General features: G+C 41.2%; 1 protein-coding gene across 2 annotated transcripts in view; it reads right to left on the bottom strand.

The window, feature by feature from the left end:
* Window positions 1-18,450, bottom strand: part of LOC126284470 (glucose dehydrogenase [FAD, quinone]-like) — a 527,859-nt gene that overhangs the window by 100,635 nt on the left and 408,774 nt on the right. For both annotated transcript variants that reach the window (XM_049983422.1, XM_049983423.1), the window contains one exon: window positions 1,454-1,731. In XM_049983422.1, the coding sequence (XP_049839379.1) occupies window positions 1,454-1,731 (278 nt within the window). The remainder of the gene's footprint in view (window positions 1-1,453; window positions 1,732-18,450) is intronic.

Genomic DNA, 18,450 nt, shown 5'->3' with positions numbered 1-18,450 from the left:
CGAGGCAGTTGCTCGTCCACCATTTACCAGACGTTTTCAATTGGGGAGAGATCTGGAGAATGTGCTGGACACGGCAGCAGTCGAACATTTTCTGTATCCAGAATGGTCCGTACAGGATATGCAACATGCGGTCGTGCATTACCCTGCTGAAATGTAGGGTTTCGCCGGGCTCGAAGGGTAGAGCCATCTGAAATGTAACTTCCACTGTTCCAAGTGCCGTCAATGCGATCAAGACATAACCGACACGTGTAACCAATGGCACCCCATACCATCACGTCGGGTGATACGCCATTATGGGGATGACGAATACACGGTTCCAATGTGCGTTCACGGCGAAGTCGCCAAACACAAATGCGACCACCATGATGCTGTAAGCAGAACCTGGATTCATCCGAAGAAATGTCGTTTTGCCATTCGTCGTTGAGTACACCATCGCAGGTGCTCCTGTCTGTGATGCAGCGTCAAGGGTAACCGCAACCATGGTATCCAAGCTGATAGCTGCTGCGAACGTTGTCGAGCTGTTCGTACAGGTGGTTGTTGTCTTGCAGCGTCCCCATCTTTTGACGCAGGGATCGAGGCGTGGCTGCACGGTCCGTTACAGTCATGCGGATAAGATGCCTGTCATCTCGACTGCTAGTGATACGAAGCCGTTGGGATCCTACCGAGCGAGGTGGCGCAGTGGTTAGAACACTGGACTCGCATTCGGGAGGACGACGGTTCAATCCCGTCTCCGGAAATCCTGATTTAGGTTTTCCGTGATTTCCCTAAATCGCTTCAGGCAAATGCCGGGATGGTTCCTTTGAAAGGGCACGGCCGATTTCCTTCCCCATCCTTCCCTCACCCGAGCTTGCGCTCCGTCTCTAATGACCTCGTTGTCGACGGGACGTTAAACACTAATCTCCTCCTCCTCCCTCCTCCTCCGTTGGGATCCAACAAGGCGTTCCGTATTACCCTCTTGAACCCACGGACTCCATATTCTGCTAACAGTCACTGGACCTCGACCAACACCAGCAGCAATGTCGCGGTACGATAAATCGCAATCGCGACAGGCTACAATCCGACCTTTATCGAAGTCGGAAACGTGATGGTACGCATTTCTCCTCCTTACACGAGGCATCACAACAACGTTTCACCAGACAACGCCGGTCAACTGCTATTCGTGTATGAGAAATCGGTTGGAAACGTTCCTCATGTCAGCACGTTGTAGCTGTCGCCACCGCCGCCAATCTTGTGTGAATGCTCTGATATGCTAATCATTTGCATATCACAGCACCTTCTTCCTGTCGGTTTAATTTCGCGTCTGTAGCACGTCATCTTCGTGGTGTAGCAATTTTAACGTCCAGTAGAGTAGAAACATGCTCCACCTCACACTGTAAGATGGATTCTGGAATCTCGATGTAGAACGTATGAGAGTTTAGTTGTATATTTGGGGCAGAGAGGGAAGCGCGTGTACCTGGTGGTGGAAGAGCATGGTGTAGTGCCGCAGCTGGCACTCCCAGTAGGCGTCGGTGGCGAAGGGTATCCGCTCGCAGCCCGGGATGGGCACGTCGTGCAGGCGCGACCCGTAGCGGCGCATGGCCGGCGTCCTGGAGAACCGCACCGCCAGCTGCGCGCCCTCCACGATGGCGCGCACGTCGCGTGGGTCCGCGAAGTAGTTGGGGTAGAAGAGCGGCGCGTCGTACGGGTTGCGGGACCGCAGGCGCACCAGGCCGCGGCTGTGTGGGTGCAACCCTGTGGAACAGTCTGGCGTCAGGATCTCGGCGAGTTTGTAACGTATTACTATGTTTACGACGTTTCCCATCGAGTCATATACGTTATCTCGCATTGACAGTTGCTTCTCTCACACAAATAATGATAAAAATTCAGAATTTCAGGGTCGCCACCAGCCCAAGCTCTTCCTAACCATTTAGAAAAAAACGGAGCTGGAAAATTATTAGTTTAATTACTTTAATAATTTAATTACAAGTATGCAAATTTCTTTAAGTAGCCAGGTAATAGCACTCCGTGTCGTGCATGAAGCAACTTGATTAATTCAGGAATGAAAATCAGAGTAAGGGGGTAAGATCGATACCAAAGAATTTATCTTTCACGTAAATTATTTATTGTAACTAAATATTTGGTTGCACATCCTAACTACACATAACTGGTGCCTGACTCGAAATATTTAAGTAAGAATTACGTGAGAATGAAACAGAGCACAATTTAACTACAGCAAGAAGAAACACAGAAGACGGGAGTGGAAGACAATTATACTATCATCTCCTTTCCATTAATACCATAAAAATATCTAAGTGAGATTTGCATTACGATTATACGCATGCTCTATTCTGGACAGAGGTTTGACCAATACACAAGGCTGTGCGATAATTATTTAACATACTAACTGCGTCTGCCGCTTGCAAATGACCGAACCAGAGCACGTGGTGCATACTGACTCAAACTGTTGTGCTGCTTTGCCAGCCAGTGTGGCCGAGTGGGTCTAGGCGCGTCAGTCTGGACCCGCTACGGTCGCAGGTCGCAGGTTCGACTCCTGCCTCGGGCATGGATGCGTGTGATGTCCTTAGGTTAGTTAGCTTTAAGTAGTTCTAAGTTCTAGGGGACAGATGACCTCAGATGTTAAGTCCCATAGTGCTCAGAGCCATTTGAACCATTTTTTTGTGCTGCTTGTAGAAAGCGCATGAAAGAACAGATATTCTTGCAGAAATAAACTGTTAAAATAAAACCTATTGCGGTGCCGTGGTGAACCAGAAGGGTCACTGATTACCAAATACATGGCACAAAATCGACACACAAAGACAAAAGCAATTCCCACAAAATATAAGGTTAAAAATCATTAAAAAAAATAACTCGCTTCACACGCTTTAGATAAGCTAAAGTTCTTAATTATTTCACCAGTTAAAGATAACGAAGTCCTAACTCAACCTGATTCCTATCACCTGAACCCCCCCGCCCCTAAGAGCAACGATCCGTACTCACCAAGCGTTCACTGAAGAGTGCCCCTTTCTCTTTAGAGATTACCCAGCTCCTCCTGCAGCGGAAACTACCAGAGGGGTAGCCCTCCGTCACCAACCTCACACACAAAAACAGACTTCGACACAGCCCTTGACTAAGATGGGTAAACCTCTCTGTTCAGGTATTGGAAACCTAAGTTGGTCATCCTGTTCACGAGAAGCAACATCGTCTGCTCCCAGCAGACGATGACCAATTCAGCGATTCCCATAAAACAAAACGGAAATCCACATTGAAACACACATATAATAAACAATAGGCCTTACTTGAGTGCTCAGTCTTTCTGGAAGAGTTCATGAATTGAGCTAAAATCAGGTAGTAAAATAAATAGGTTGTACCAAATTCGACAAGCTTCTTATGAAACGACTGCACAGAGACGTTTCAAGTTGTAAAGCTTTCTGGACTAGACAGCTCTAAAGGGGTATCCATGAAGTTTTATCACCTACAAAAAACAGAGTTAAGTAGTTAATTTTATGTATGTTTACAGATATAGACGTGCATCCATGACACACACTGTTATTAGCGAGCCATGGTACCGTACCACACCGGCAGAGGGGCCAAAACGAAATGGTGCAGAGCATCGATAACATGGGGTATCGTTTCCGACAGCAGCAGAAATGTTGCAGATGCGTCAGGCCAAGCCATTTCATTTTGGCCCCTCTAGTGATGTGGTACGATACTGTGGTACGGAAATTACAATGTGTGGCACGACTGCACACATGTATCTGCAGGCAAAGGAAACATTACTACCCTCAGAAAAATTATTCTTGATTCAGTCAAAACTGGCATTCCTGGCTAGAGTGTAGCAACCGAAGAGCCCAAACAATGCAGATGCATTTTCGTAACAAAAAGTGAGAAAGGGCAAAATAAAAAGGAAAGAGAAAGGGCAAAGTAGGAGGGCGAAGGAGAAGAAGAAGAACACATCTGTTCCTTAAAACTGCAACAACAGGATGGATAACAAATAACGAATTTTTATTTGTGCGGGTACTTAAAGTATCGTCGAGCATACGAGGGAACTTTACTAAGTTAATTACGTATTACTATGTCAGGCCAAATAATTTGAATTGAAGACCAAGAATTTATTGAATATTTTGCCACACTTCAAAGTGACGTAGAACCATGACACTATATTCCAACGTAATCACCAAGTTTCTGTAAACGACTATCGAAACGTTCTATCAGTGGTGCCATTACTAACAAAAGAAATCCGCTCCTTGACGACGAAGCCATTCGATGATGATGATGATTTAGGCTTGCGGAACACTCGATGGCGTGGTTATCAACACTCACACAAATTCCCAATATTTTCATTCTCCAGCCTTGCCATTTTCCCGAATGATGATGAAATGTTGAGGAGAACACAAACACACAGTCCTTGGGTGGAGAAAATCCCCGACCCGGCCGGGAATCTAAGCCGAGACCCCGTGATCTATACGCAGCAACGCTAAACAATAGACCACGAGCTGCCGACGAAGCCATTCGAGAACCGCTGTGTGAACGTTCTCATAGCTTCGTCCCCCCCCCCCCCCCCCCCCTCAGATGTTTTTCATCTTGCCGAAAATAAGATAATCTCGTCTGTGGTAGATGTTGATGGCCTTCCTTGTTGATCAACATCACCCACTCCTGTGCGGCCTTGATTACAATGTTGGCACCTTCTCAGTACAGCTGGACACATAACGCCATAATTTCATGGTGACTCTGCGTGTAATTATCGACACATTATCGACAAGATTCGTACTGTCCACACTGTTGTGCAGCTGTTATCCGTACAGCAACAGGTTTGTGTTTGTAGTAAACTGGGAACGTGTGCACTGTTCTGTCAATGCACCAGTTTTGTTGTGAAATGATCTTAGCATGCTTCGGCATGTGCAGCTTACTTTCTGAAGTTCTTATGTAGTAAGACGAACATTTCATCAAATTTTTAGATGATTTTTTGTTGTACACTGTGGCGTATTTAGTGCACAGAGGTGGTACAAACATCTCTAACATGGCTGGGCATCGAGTCCAACTGAATTTAGATTACAGATACGGGAGCGCCATTGCATGCTAACAGAGTTCGTCAGTCGCAGTGGCTGGCGACCGGTGCTGTGCCAGTCTCTCAACAACCCATGGGCAGACGTTATCAATGAGTGAAACATCTGGAAAAAGCCAGGCTAACAGTCGAACATCCTCTCTACGTGTGGAAAGCGAAATATAGAAATAACAGCAGACTAATACTTGTAAGTAAGAAAATAGAGGAACACGAAAGGAAATGGGAAGAGCTCATTAATAGGATGGAGGATGACAGACTACCAAAAATACTACACAAGCACAAACCAACAGTACGATGAAGAATAAGAAGACCAAAAACTAGATATAAGGACTTATACTAAACCATATACGTAGGCATAATAGATAAGGCTAATGCCTGCAAAAGATGATGATATTGATGATAAGGATTCGTTTGATACGGCTTATGTAACGTGCCACACCTTTCATGACTGTGACGTATCACCCTTCACATCTTTGCTTGTCTTGTCAAGTATCCTCTATTATCGACTAACCTTTTCCCCACAGCTTCACTATTATACGTGTTCGACACATATAGTGCACACATTTCCTCCTCCTCCCTCTCTCTGTCCACTTCTTACTCCGTCTGTCTCTCTGTCCAGCCCATTCTCCCATCTCTATCCATCTCCTCTCTCTTTATCTGCTACCCCCTCTCTTTGCCTCTCTATCTTCCTCCCCCTTCCCTGTGTCCATATCTGCGTCCCCCTCTTCCATTTTCCATCTCCACCCCTTTCCTCTGTCCAGTCAGCTGTGCCTATTCACACCTGTAGCCCTTGCAAGGCATGTCCATACTAACCACACAACACTGCTGTCCTACGGAGCAGCCTACATGTCAGAGGTAGGAAAACTCATTTTACCTGTATCTCTGTTCCTATGGGAGCTACCAAGTTCCAATGTCCATAGTGCTTATTCTTGTAATAAACAGTTTGCGTACCAAATTCCGTTGAACTCGATCTGGTGGATTAGAAGCAGACATACACACATCCACACACATATACAGGGTGTTACAAAAAGGTACGGCCAAACTTTCAGGAAACATTCCCCACACAGAAAGAAAGAAAATATGTAATGTGGACATGTGTCCGGAAACGCTTACTTTCCATGTTAGAGCTCATTTTATTACTTCTCTTCAAATCACGTTAATCATTTAATGGAAACACACAGCAACAGAACTTACCAGTGTGACTTCAAACACTTTGTTACAGGAAATGTTCAAAATGTCCTCCGTTAGCGAGGATACATGCATCCACCCTCCGTCGCATGGAATCCCTGATGCGTTGATGCAGCCCTGGAGAATGGCGTATTGTATAACAGCCGTCCACAATACGAGCACGAAGAGTCTCTACATTTGGTACCGGGGTTGCATAGACAAGAGCTTTCAAATGCTCCCATAAATGAAAGTCAAGAGGGTTGAGGTCAGGAGAGCGGGGAGGCCATGGAATTGGTCCGCCTCTACCAATCCATCGGTCACCGAATCTGTTGTTGAGAAGCGTACGAACACTTCGACTGTTAATGTGCAGGAGCTCAATCGTGCATGAACCACATGTTGAGTCGTACTTGTAAAGGCACATGTTCTAGCAGCACAGGTAGAGTATCCCGTATGAAATCATAACGTGCTCCATTGAGCGTAGGTAGAAGAACATGGGGCCCAATCAAGACATCACCAACAATGCCTGCCCAAACGTTCACAGAAAATCTGTCGCATGTCAACACAAGTGCCGAAGTCAACATTACCTTCCTTCAATTGGGCCAACTGGTGGTGAATCGAGGAAGTACAGTGCATGCTGACGAAACTAAAATGAGCTCTAACATGGAAATTAAGCGTTTCCGGACACATGTCCACATAACATCTTTTCTTTATTTGCGTGTGAGGAATGTTTCCTGAAAGTTTGGCCGTACCTTTTTGTAACACCCTGTATACATACATACATACATATATCCTGTCTTATATGTATGTATATTAAACCATTAGGCGCTCACTTGAAAATATGCAGAGGAAGATGTAATCTGTCTGCTCCTAACAGAAGTTAAAGTCAGTGGAAGCAAAGAGAAGTGCACACACGTTTTGCAACAGATAAGTTCAATAAATGATGAATCTGGAAACACATTGGTGTGGAAAACGTTCATAATTTTCTAAAAAGTGGAAATGCCAGATGTTATGAGTGACAAATCTCACATTTGGGGAGAGAAACAAAAAACAGTATATCTGTTTTTGTACCTGACTGCTGCATAAACTTGAGAGGGGACCCTGATACCACAGAACTATGCTGTTCACCTCTTCACCGCAAAAAATGAGACAAATAAGAAAACTAAGAATTTATTAAGAACATTCTAGGTGCCATAACAGGGAGCTGACTTTTTATGAGTGCCAATAAGAAAGATTTTGTTTGGTTGGCTGGTTGATTTGGAAATTAAAGGGACTAAACTGTGTGGTTAGCAGACCATTTAATTATTGTTTCAGGTGCCATTGACGCTGCAAAGGCAACAGTGATGAAATATAAATGGAATTTTTATATTTTATGAAGTTGCCAAAACCGTTAATAGTTATAGTTCATTACTGAAAACATGGTGATATATCTTAAAAAAATTTTCTTTGGTAGCAAAGATGTGGTGATTCTGGGATAGTGGCTAAGTAAAGTCAAAAAAGAAGGTCAAGTGGCGTGTGTTCTTGGCGAATTAAAATTAGACTAAATATCATCAAGCAACGTATTTTGGTAACTACCGCAAATATTACGTTAGAGCAGTTATATGTGGTGACCCCGGCGTGATAATAAGAAGATATGACGACAAACTGGAGCGTTTCCGAAGATCGCCTGGAAGCAAACAAGGTTAGCCTGAAAATTCCGCGTTTTTGGAGTGAAAAACCCGAAATTGCTTCTGTCAAGTAGAAGCACAGTTCAGCATTTGCAAAATTGTCACACAAGAAACTAAATTTAACCACCTAGTGTCACAATTAGAACCAAAATACATCGAGAATATTTGGGACATTATTTGCGGCACAGATGCGAATAAATATTCGTTGGCTAAGGAACGTCTACTGAATATTTTCGAAGAAAGTGAAGATAAGCGCATTAAGAGATTAGTTACTGGAATTGATTTGGGAGATCAAAAACCTAGTCAAAATACAAGCCTTCGCAGGTGTAGATTTGTCAGAAAAAGTCCTAAAGACACTTTGGCTAGAAAAACTTCCGGATTGTATAAGGAACATTTTAACTGTCAGTGACGAGAGACTCGAAAAGGTGGCTATAATGGCTGATAGAATAACAGAAATAAATCCCCGTAACGAATTGTTCGTCACAAAAAGTGGTGCTTGTAACCAACAGGATGTTTCGATAACAATGAGTGACTTGATGGCAAGAATTTCGGGGCTAGAGCAACAAATGGTAGTGCTGTCAACTGGTTATCGAGGCAGGTCTCATAACAGAAGCTGTGAGCGTCAATGTAAAGGAAGTCGTAGTAAGTTTCGAAATAAATACAACCCCACGGGCAAGTACTGTTATTACCACTTTCGCTTTGGGTGGAATTGCAAGCCTGAAAAATGCACACCTCCATGTAGCTGGACTCAAAAGGGAAACGCGACCCATTAGTTGCATTAGCGGCAATTCCTACATATGAAATCGAACTTCATACTATTGATCTGGGACTGCGACGTCAATTTCAATGGCCAGTTATAGTAGCAAAGATCAATAAAGCTATATTGGATGCCGATTTTTTTAATAAATTTCAGTTATTAGTAGGTGTCCATTATAAAAGATTAATAGATGCTGTAACCAAGCTCAATGCTGACTGTAAAGTTATGTCAATCTCAGAGGAAAACGTTCTGAGCACCATGAGCCAAAATACAAAATTTACAGATCTACTGTTACAGCATCCATACATAGCTAAACCTAATTTGGTACCTAGCGAAATTAAACATGATGTCAAACACTATATTACCACTGAAGGCCCGCCTGTGTTTTCTAGGGCAAGACAATTAGATCCAAAGCGCAATGCGATGGCAAAACAATAATTTAAGTTGATGTTAGACAATGGTATCATTAGACCATCTAAATGTGCATGGGCAAGTCCTCTCAATATTGTACCTAAGAAGGATGGCTCAATACGTCAGTGTGGAGATTATAGACGCTAAATGAAAGAACAATTCCAGACCGTTATCCTGTACCTAGAATAGAAGATTTCCATTGTATTCTTCAAGGCAAAAACATATTTTCTAAAATGGATCTCTTTAAGGCCTATTATCAAATACCTATTGCTGAAGAAAATAAGCACAAAACAGCTGTAACCACACCATTTGGACTGTATGAATTTGATGTCATGAGCTTTGGCCTCCGGAATGCACCTTCAACGTTACAGCGAGTCATTAATGAAGATATGTTTGGGCTAGCTTTTGTGTTTCCTTACCTCGATGACATTTTAATCGCCTCATCCAGTATTGAAGAACACCGAACACACCTGAAACTAGTTCTGGAGCGATTGTCTAATTATCGACTTCCAATAAACACATCAAAATCAACCTCTCGCGTAAATGAAATTGAATTCCTGGGGTACTGGATAATATCACAGGGATCCCGTCCACTACCTGAGAAAGTGCAACTAATTTTAGAGTATAAGTTACCTGACAAACTGCATGGGCTCCGCAGATTTCTTGGCATTGTCAACTAGTACCGTCGCTACCTTAAAGATGCGGCACAGACTTAAGCTGTTTTGCACGACTATCTTAAAGGAGCAAGAAAGAAGGATAACAGACAAATTCAGTGGACTGAAGAAGCAAAGAAAATGTTCGAGAAATCTAAACAAGATATAGTAAATGCTGCATTATTGGCTTTTCCTAACTCGGAGTTACCCCTAGCATTATATAAAGATGCATCAGATAATTGTGTTGGTTCTGAGCTCCAGCAACTGGAAAATGGAAACTGGAGACCTGTTGCATTCTTTTCACAGAAACTGAGTAAATCACAGAAGGGTTACACTACCTATGACCGAGAATTATTGGGAATTTACTTTTCTGTAAAAAAAGTTTAAGCATTTCCTGAAAGGAAGAGACTTCATAATCTTCACTGATCATAAGCCACTCACATTTGCTTTCAAGCAAAACAATGATAAGGCACCTCCTTGACAGATGAGACAGTTGCAGTACATTTCACAATTTTCGACTGATATTCGTCATGTCTGTGGCCATGAAAATATTGTTCAGATGCCCTATCCAAAGTTGATGAAGTGGTAATACTGGTCTATGATGAAATTGCCAAAAACCAGCAACAAGATCAAGAACTACAGCAACACCGAACAGGGAACAACTGCTTAAACTTCAAGTCATATCAACGTCCATCAGGGAAAACATTTTGGTGTGACACATCCACTGCAAATATCAGACGATATATTCCTCAACCTTTTCGTTATCAAATATTTCTTCATTTTCATGGTTTAGCTCATCCTGGCATAAACACAACAGTGGAACTGTTGAGTAGCAGAGCCATTTGGTCAAACATCAAAAGTGATGTGCGACAGTGGACTAAATCCTGTGTCAGTTGTCAGAAAACCAAGGTCACTCGCCACACAAAATCACCGCTAGAGAAGTTTGAAGAACCTGATTAACGTTTCAGTGTTGTACACATTGACCTCATGGGATCTTTTCCTCCTTCTAATGGCATGACTTATTGTGTAACTTGTGTGGACCGTTTCACATCTTGGATGGAAGTCACACCACTTGAAGATATTTCAGCTGAAAAGTGGCAACAGCATCCTACCAGCACTGGATTCCAAGATTTGGTGTATCATCACAAGTAACAAGGAACATAGTTTAGATCGCAGTTGTTTAATAATTTGGGCGTAGTATGTGGAATGAAAATTCAGCACACAACGCATTGTCATCCTCAATGCAATGGTAAAATTTGGCGACTACATAGAACTCTGAAGTCTGCAATCAAGGCCCATAACAGTTCTAATTGGACAGAAATTCTGCCTACCGTTCTATTGGGGTTGCGCACTGCACTGCGAGAAACATCGAACCGTTCCATTGCACAGATGGTATGTGGAAAAACTGTAAGACTTCCTGGTGAATTTTTTGAAGAGCCCACTACAAAGACTGATCTTGATTCATTTGCATCTAATTTGCAAAAGCAAATGCTTCATCTGAAACCTAGTAGGCCTACACAAAGCAAATCAAGATCAGTATTTGTTCCAAAAGATCTGCAAACCTGTTCCCATGTCTTCCTGAGATGTGACAGGGTTAGAAAACCATTAGAACCTACATATGATGGTCCCTATCCTGTCATTTCAAGACATGAAAAATATTTCACTATTAAAAGAAAGTGCAAACACATAAATGTGTCAGTGGACAGACTTAAACCAGCTTATCTCCTGCAAGAAAAATGGGAATCAGAGAAGGAACTTCCAAACTTTTCCAAGGACACTGGACCACAACATCCCACAGAGGAAGCATCTCCAAATATCAGAGTATCGAAGTCAGGACAGATTTTAACTAGTAGAAGTGATGTCAACAAAAACCGTTCCTAGTATCATTTTAATTCTCTTCAACATGATAAAAATCAAAGGGAAAAATCTCACTATACTGACTTCTGTTTATTACAGAAGTCCATTGTTGGGATCAGATGTGGCAAAGTTTACTGTGTTATTGAGGAAGAAGTCGCAACATCTTCAACAGGTTTCTCTGCAACTGATAAACATGGCTCCTCTTTAAGATGGCATACATCGACTATGGTCTTCCCTCTTTTGAATACATTGATATTTTTCCGTTCGTCCACTCCAGAGGAAGAATTTGTAATAGCTATTTGATATAAATAAGAATGAAACACTTCGGTCACACTAAATTTTGAGATCTTTCTCTCCTCCATTAACAGCAATGTTTTGTCTGTTCACTTCTCCGAGCTTTTCTGCGTTTTTGAAACCCAGGTAATGTCCTTCCATTACAAAGATGTATTATTGGTATAAACAAAAGCTAACACACGTTCTGCTCACCACAGACACTGTGCATGCATTAAAAGGGGAGATCTTGACGTGTGGAACCTGGGACTTCAGAAGGAAGAAATACTTGGCTCAAAGATCATTTTCCATAACTTGGGACTTGGAATAAGTGTAGGGACATGAAGAAACGAACTACCAAGTACGTAGGAGCACTGAAAACGCGTTTTGTGATAACAGGTCAATTAGAAGGTTTGGATTTTCCACTCTTCAATTATTTTACGTGTAATGGAGCGTATCCAACAAACAACGAGAAGATTTCTTCCACGAGTCCCATTGAAGATGATACGAGAATCTGCACTGACCTACTATGAAATAAGGGAAAAGGAATCGAGTTATTGTTAAAAGTTATATTTTGGACAGCTTATCTTGAATTGGATTACATAAAAATGTTTACTGCTATTTGTGCCTTTCACTTCATAGTACAGTCGTGTTTGTAACAGTAAACTAATACAAAGGCTATGCACTGATGGGGATTAAACAAAAATCAGGAAATATTGGTAGGGGTAAGAGGGGAGGTGGATTCAAAGTTTGCTCTGTGCACCAATGTTCCAGGTCACGCCACTGCTTGAGTATCAAAATCCTTGCAACAAATATATCACGAAAGAGGTAGCTTCCGGAAGATATTCTTGTTTCAATTTTGTGTTTGCTTTATGTGACTCGTTCTGAGGAAGATATAAAATTAAAAGTAAAACAAATAGGCTTTTTCTCAGGGACCATAGTTTTCTTGGTCTTCCTTGCAAGTAGACCCAAGTTTTAATAATTTGGCTGTGCGACACATTGGTTAGATGATCCTCCAACAATTTCTGAACTCATGCCGTCTTTCACATGGTACATTTGTGATTAGCTTAGTGTGTCTAATGTCAGTTTCTTCGGTCACATTACTTAATACAGCTCGAAGAGATTTCAGTTCAATCCATTCTTGAATACTGTTCGTCACTCTGAAATCCTTGCAGGATAGGGTTAATAGAAGAGCTTGAGGAGATCCAAAGGAGAGCGGCGCGTTTCGTGGGGGGTTTCTTTAGCAGTCGCGAAAACTTCAGCTAGATGTTATAAGAGCGGGTTATTATATCATCGGTTTAATGTTAAAATTACGAGAGCGTGCACTCCGCAACGACTCTGGCAACATACTACTTTCTCTCATTACGACTTACGGAATGGGTGTACCAAAAATTCATCAGGTCCCTAACTCTTCACATTGAAAAAGTATGTTTTCGAAGAGTTACGTTTTCCTGAGGGAAATTAGTTTAACAATTTCGAAACAAAGTTTCTTCTCATTCTATCTTTATTCCTCTAGCCTAAAAAAATTAGCATTTTGTCTTCCAGTTTGTAACACCAAAACACACTGTCAATTCCGCCTTTTTTCTCATTTCTCAAATATAAATTAACATAGTAACAATGACATACAATGACGTAAAGATGGGTCCACGTTTTTGCAAGCTCATAATTATAGTTTTGCCTTCAAACACACACGCACTCGCACACAAGCAAACGGAACAGATTCCAATTTCACGGCTGTTAATCGAAAATAAAACTGTAATTAGAGGACTGTCGAAAGCACACCAGAATCGTAAAAAAACAAAGAATTTATTAAGAACATTCTATGTACCATAACAGGGAGCTGACTTTTTCTGAGTCCCAATAAGGAAGTTTTTGTTTGTTTGGTTGGTTGATTTGGAGATTAAAGGGACTGAACTGTGTGGTTATCAGTCCATTTAGTTATTGTTTTAGGTGCCATTGACACTAAGGCATTACGTTTAGTTTGCGATGACATCAGCACAGAAATATGGCAGTTTGTGTTAACTAGTAGAAGAGATGTCAAAAAAATCATTCCTCATATCATCTTAATTCTCTACAACGTAATAAAAATCAAAGGGAAAATTCTCACTATACTGACTTCTGTTTCTTACAGAAGTCCATTCCTGAGATCAGATGTTTGCAAAGTTTACTGTGTTATTGAGGAAGAAGTGGCAACATCTTCAGCAGGTCTCCCTGCAACTGATAAACATGGCTGTTCTTTCAGGTGACATACGTCAACTATGGTGCTCCTTCTTTAGAATACATTGATATTTTTCCATTAGTCCTTTCCAGAGGAAGAATTTGTAATAGCTATTTGAGATGAACGAGAATGAAACACTTCGGTCACACCAAGCCACAGCAACACAACAAGGCGCTAAATCCCCCAATGAACAGGAGAAAACGTGAGTGCACGCTTTTAAAATACGACACATAATCCATGAATAACAAACCACACCAAACAGGTCGTCATACCAAAGCCCCACTAATTTTTTTACCTGTATCCACTTGTCATTGTAAACGCACAAACAACAACAAAAAAACGTTTTGGCTGGCAAATAAAAAGCAGCCACAATACAGGAAAGCTAACTACAGCAATGACAAGGCTAAAAAGAGACATACGTCACGATTTACCGGAATATGTATGTGTCTACACGAAATTTTGTTCTCAGATGACATGGTATATTAATTTAGAACTATGTCTGATTTCGGATTGTAGACATGGAACACACACGATGTAAATAAAAAGTGAAGTGCATATGTTATTTTAATAACCCTAAATAAAGTCTGTCTTTATGTATTTCAGGAAAAATAAACGAAAAAGCTCAATGAAGATGCCACGGATGTGGTGAAGAATCTTTGAGCAAAAAGCAAAGCAATAATTGTGTACTTTCGGAAAAGGCGGACTTATCTTTAATCCATTTCTGCAAGCACGGGAACAGAGGTTTAAATTCGAACAAGATAGTAACATAGATTTATCGTTTCCTGTACATTTTTACTATGCGTACTTAAGTAAAAAATTCTAGGCTTATTTTGTCAGTGTATAGCTATTGTGATCTCTAGGATGCGATTTAACGAACAGAACTGTAAAAATTTAGAACTGCTAAGTCTTCTTAACAATTACTCTAGAACTTGACGTAAGCGGGTGCGCGCGCTTGATGGAGAGTGTTGGGCCACTGAAAGCTTACGACAGTAGATTTGAGCCGCGAGGCGTGATCGTAAAGGGTAGACTGCTCTCGTGAACATTTTACGAGGCGCGAGTTAACAGCATATTACTTTCTCGCAAAGCTGACATTCATGGGTTGCAGTGGGCAGAGAAGAAAACATCGACAACTGTTTATAGCACTGCACAATATTAGTGACTTGTTGCAAACTTCGGAAATGGAGCAGTTCTGGGCTACTACTGCTGCCGACAAATCCCATCTACATCTACAAGATTACTCTGCAGTTCTCAATTAAACGCCTGACAGAGTGTTCCACTCTCGAACAGCGCGCGGGAAAAATGAATACTCAAATCTATCTGTGTAAGCTCTGATTTCTCTTATTTTACTACGATGATAATTCCTCCCATGCAGGTGGGCGACAAAAAATATTTTCACGCTCTGAGGAGAAAGTTGTTGACTGAAACTTCGTGAGAAGGTCCTGCTGCAACGAAAAACGCCTTTGTTTTAATGATTGTCAACCGAATTTTTGTATCATACAGGTGGCACTCTCTTCCCTATTTCGAGACAGAACAAAACGAGCAGCCCTTCTTTTAACTTCTACCATGTCCTCCGTCGATCGTATCTGATGCGGATCCCTCAAGGCACAGAAATAGTGTAGAAGAGGACGAACAAGCGTAGTGTAAGCAGTCTCTTTAGTAGTCCTGTTGCATTTTCTATGTGTGCTGCCAATAAATCGCAAACACTGGTTTGCTTGAACAACAACATTATCTATGTGATCGTTCCAGTTTATCTAATTCCTAATTGTACTCCTCAAGTATTTAGTTGTATTTACAGCCTTCAGATTTCCGTGGTTTATCGTGTAACTGAAAATAAGCAGATTCCGTTTAGTACTCGAGGGGCATGAAAGGAAATCAGTGATTGGGAAGGGAGTGAGACAGGGTTGTAGCCTCTCCCCGATGTTATTCAATCTGTATATTGAGCAAGCAGTAAAGGAAACAAAGAAAAATTAGGAGTAGGAATTAAAATCCATGGAGACGAAATAAAAACTTTGAGGTTCCCCGATGACATTGTAATTCTGTCAGAGACAGCAAAGGACCTGGAAGAGCAGTTGAACGGAATGGACAGTGTCTTTAAAGGAGGATACAAGATGAACGCCAATAAAAGCAAAACGAGGATAATGGAATGTGCTCGAATTAAGTCGGGTGATGCTGAGCGAATTAGATTAGGAAATGAGACACTTAAAGTGGTAAAGGAGTTTTGCTATTTGGGGAGCAAAATAACATGATGGTCAAAGTAGAGAGGATATTAAGTATAGAGTCACAATGGCAAGAAAAGCGTTTCTGAACAAGAGAAATTTGTTAACATCGAGTATAGATTTAAGTGTCAGGAAGTCGTTTCTGAAAGTATTTATATTAAGTGTAGCCACGTATGGAAGTGAAACGCGGAAGACAAATAGTTTGGACAAGAAGAAAATAGAAGCTTTCGAAATATGGTGCTTGAGAAGAATGCTGAAGATTAGATGGGTACGTCACATAACTAATGAGGAGGTATTGAACAGAATAGGGGAGAAGAGAAATTTGTGGCACAACTCGAATAGAAGTAGGGATCGGTTGGTAGGACATGTTCTGAGGCATCAAGGGATCACCAATTAGTATTGGAGGGCAGCTTGGAGGGTATAAAAATCGTAGAGGGAGACCAAGAGATGAATACACTAAGCAGATTCAGAAAGATGTCAGTTGCAGTAGGTACTGGGAGATGAAAAAGCTTGCATGGGATGGAGTAGCATAGAGAGCTGCATCAAACCAGTCTCTGGACTGAAGACCACAACAACAACAGCAGGCATGACTTTCATTGTTTAGAGTCAGCTGCCACTTTTCGCACCATACATGCATCCTGTGTAAATTGTTTTGCAATTTGTTTTCATCATCTGAATTACTTTATAAGACGGTAAACGACAGCATCATTTGGAAACAATCTAAGAGGGCTACTTACATTGTCTCCTAAATCGTTTATGTAGATCAGGAACAGCAGAGAGCCTATAACGCTTGCTCCAGATATTAATAATGTTTTACTGGATGACTTTCCATCAGTTACTACGAACTTCGGCATTTCTGACGCTAAATAACGAATTCAGTCTCAGAACTGAGACGAAAATATGTAAAAAGTTATGGAAATCTAAAAATAGTGATCAATTTGGAATCAACTACCTATATCAATCATTACAATATCTTACGATCATTCATTCATTCCATTACTTCGTGAGATTACAGAGCTAGTTGTATTTCACAAGAACAATATTTTCTGAATATGTGTTGGTTGTTTGCCAATAAATAGTTTTCTTCGAGATGACTCGTAATACTCGAACACAATGTATGTTCCAAGATCTTGCTGTAAATCGTCGTTAGCGACGTGGGTCTGTGACTCAGCAGATTACTCCTATTTCCTTTCTTGAGTATCGATGTGACTCGTGTACCTTTCCCGTCTTTAGATACGGATCTTTCGACGAGCGAACGGCTGTATGTGATTACTATACGTGCCTAATGTATCCGCATATTCTGAAAGTAACCTGATCGGTATAAAATCTGGACCGGAGATCTTGCCTATATTAAGTGATATAATTTGCTTTACTACATCCACTTCTAAGTTACTCATGTTGGTAGTTCTTCTTGATTCGAATTCTCAACAGGATTACGACATTCGATAACATTGCAGTAAAAACGCTTAGAGTGCTCAGTAATTTAAAATGCAAATACCAGTGACTCTTCTGGAAGCAGTGACTCTTTTGGAAACGCTGATTTTTGTAGTTAGTTCTTCAAATAGAATTGATCCTAGTCTTTCTTCTGACATGTCTAAAAGAGGCGGCTGGTGCACACACCTTTTTTTCGATAGTTTTTCGAAATACACTGCACTCTCGAAGTTTTCGTCTATGGTTACCTTTCCGGCGTTTCCTTCACACGGATCCAAGAAAAGTATGGTCATATTGAATTTAGCGACCTATTTTCTTTTTTGAAAATAGAGGAATATTCTCTCTAAAATTTATTGTCATTTGAGGTTTATTCAAAACAAAAATAATTCGGTGACACTGTAATTCAGATGATCTATTTTTAGCAAACGGTCCTAGCAATCTATCGTATGAAAATTCTGGTTTATAAATAACGTTGACAATTTAGCTACGTTATTGCACAACGTGGACGAACATGATCAAAACAATGTTTCGTAGATATCAGCCACAAGTATGTCCCAAGCAGAAATTTCTCCTTGTCCTTGTGAATGTGCACACATGTTTCAGACCACTAACTAACTAAAGGCACAAGGAAACGAACTAAATATTGCTGAACATTCAAGAATGTAAAACGTATCTTCTTGTTGTCTAACTGATGTCCGTATTGATCTATTTTAAAAGACAGAGTACCACCAAAAACATCTGATAAAATGCGCCATTATCTATAAA

The sequence above is a fragment of the Schistocerca gregaria genome, chromosome 8, assembly GCF_023897955.1.
Source record: "Schistocerca gregaria isolate iqSchGreg1 chromosome 8, iqSchGreg1.2, whole genome shotgun sequence".
Taxonomy (NCBI): Eukaryota; Metazoa; Arthropoda; class Insecta; order Orthoptera; family Acrididae; genus Schistocerca; species Schistocerca gregaria.
Note: the sequence above shows the minus strand (reverse complement) of the source record. Positions and strands in the feature narration are given on the sequence as shown.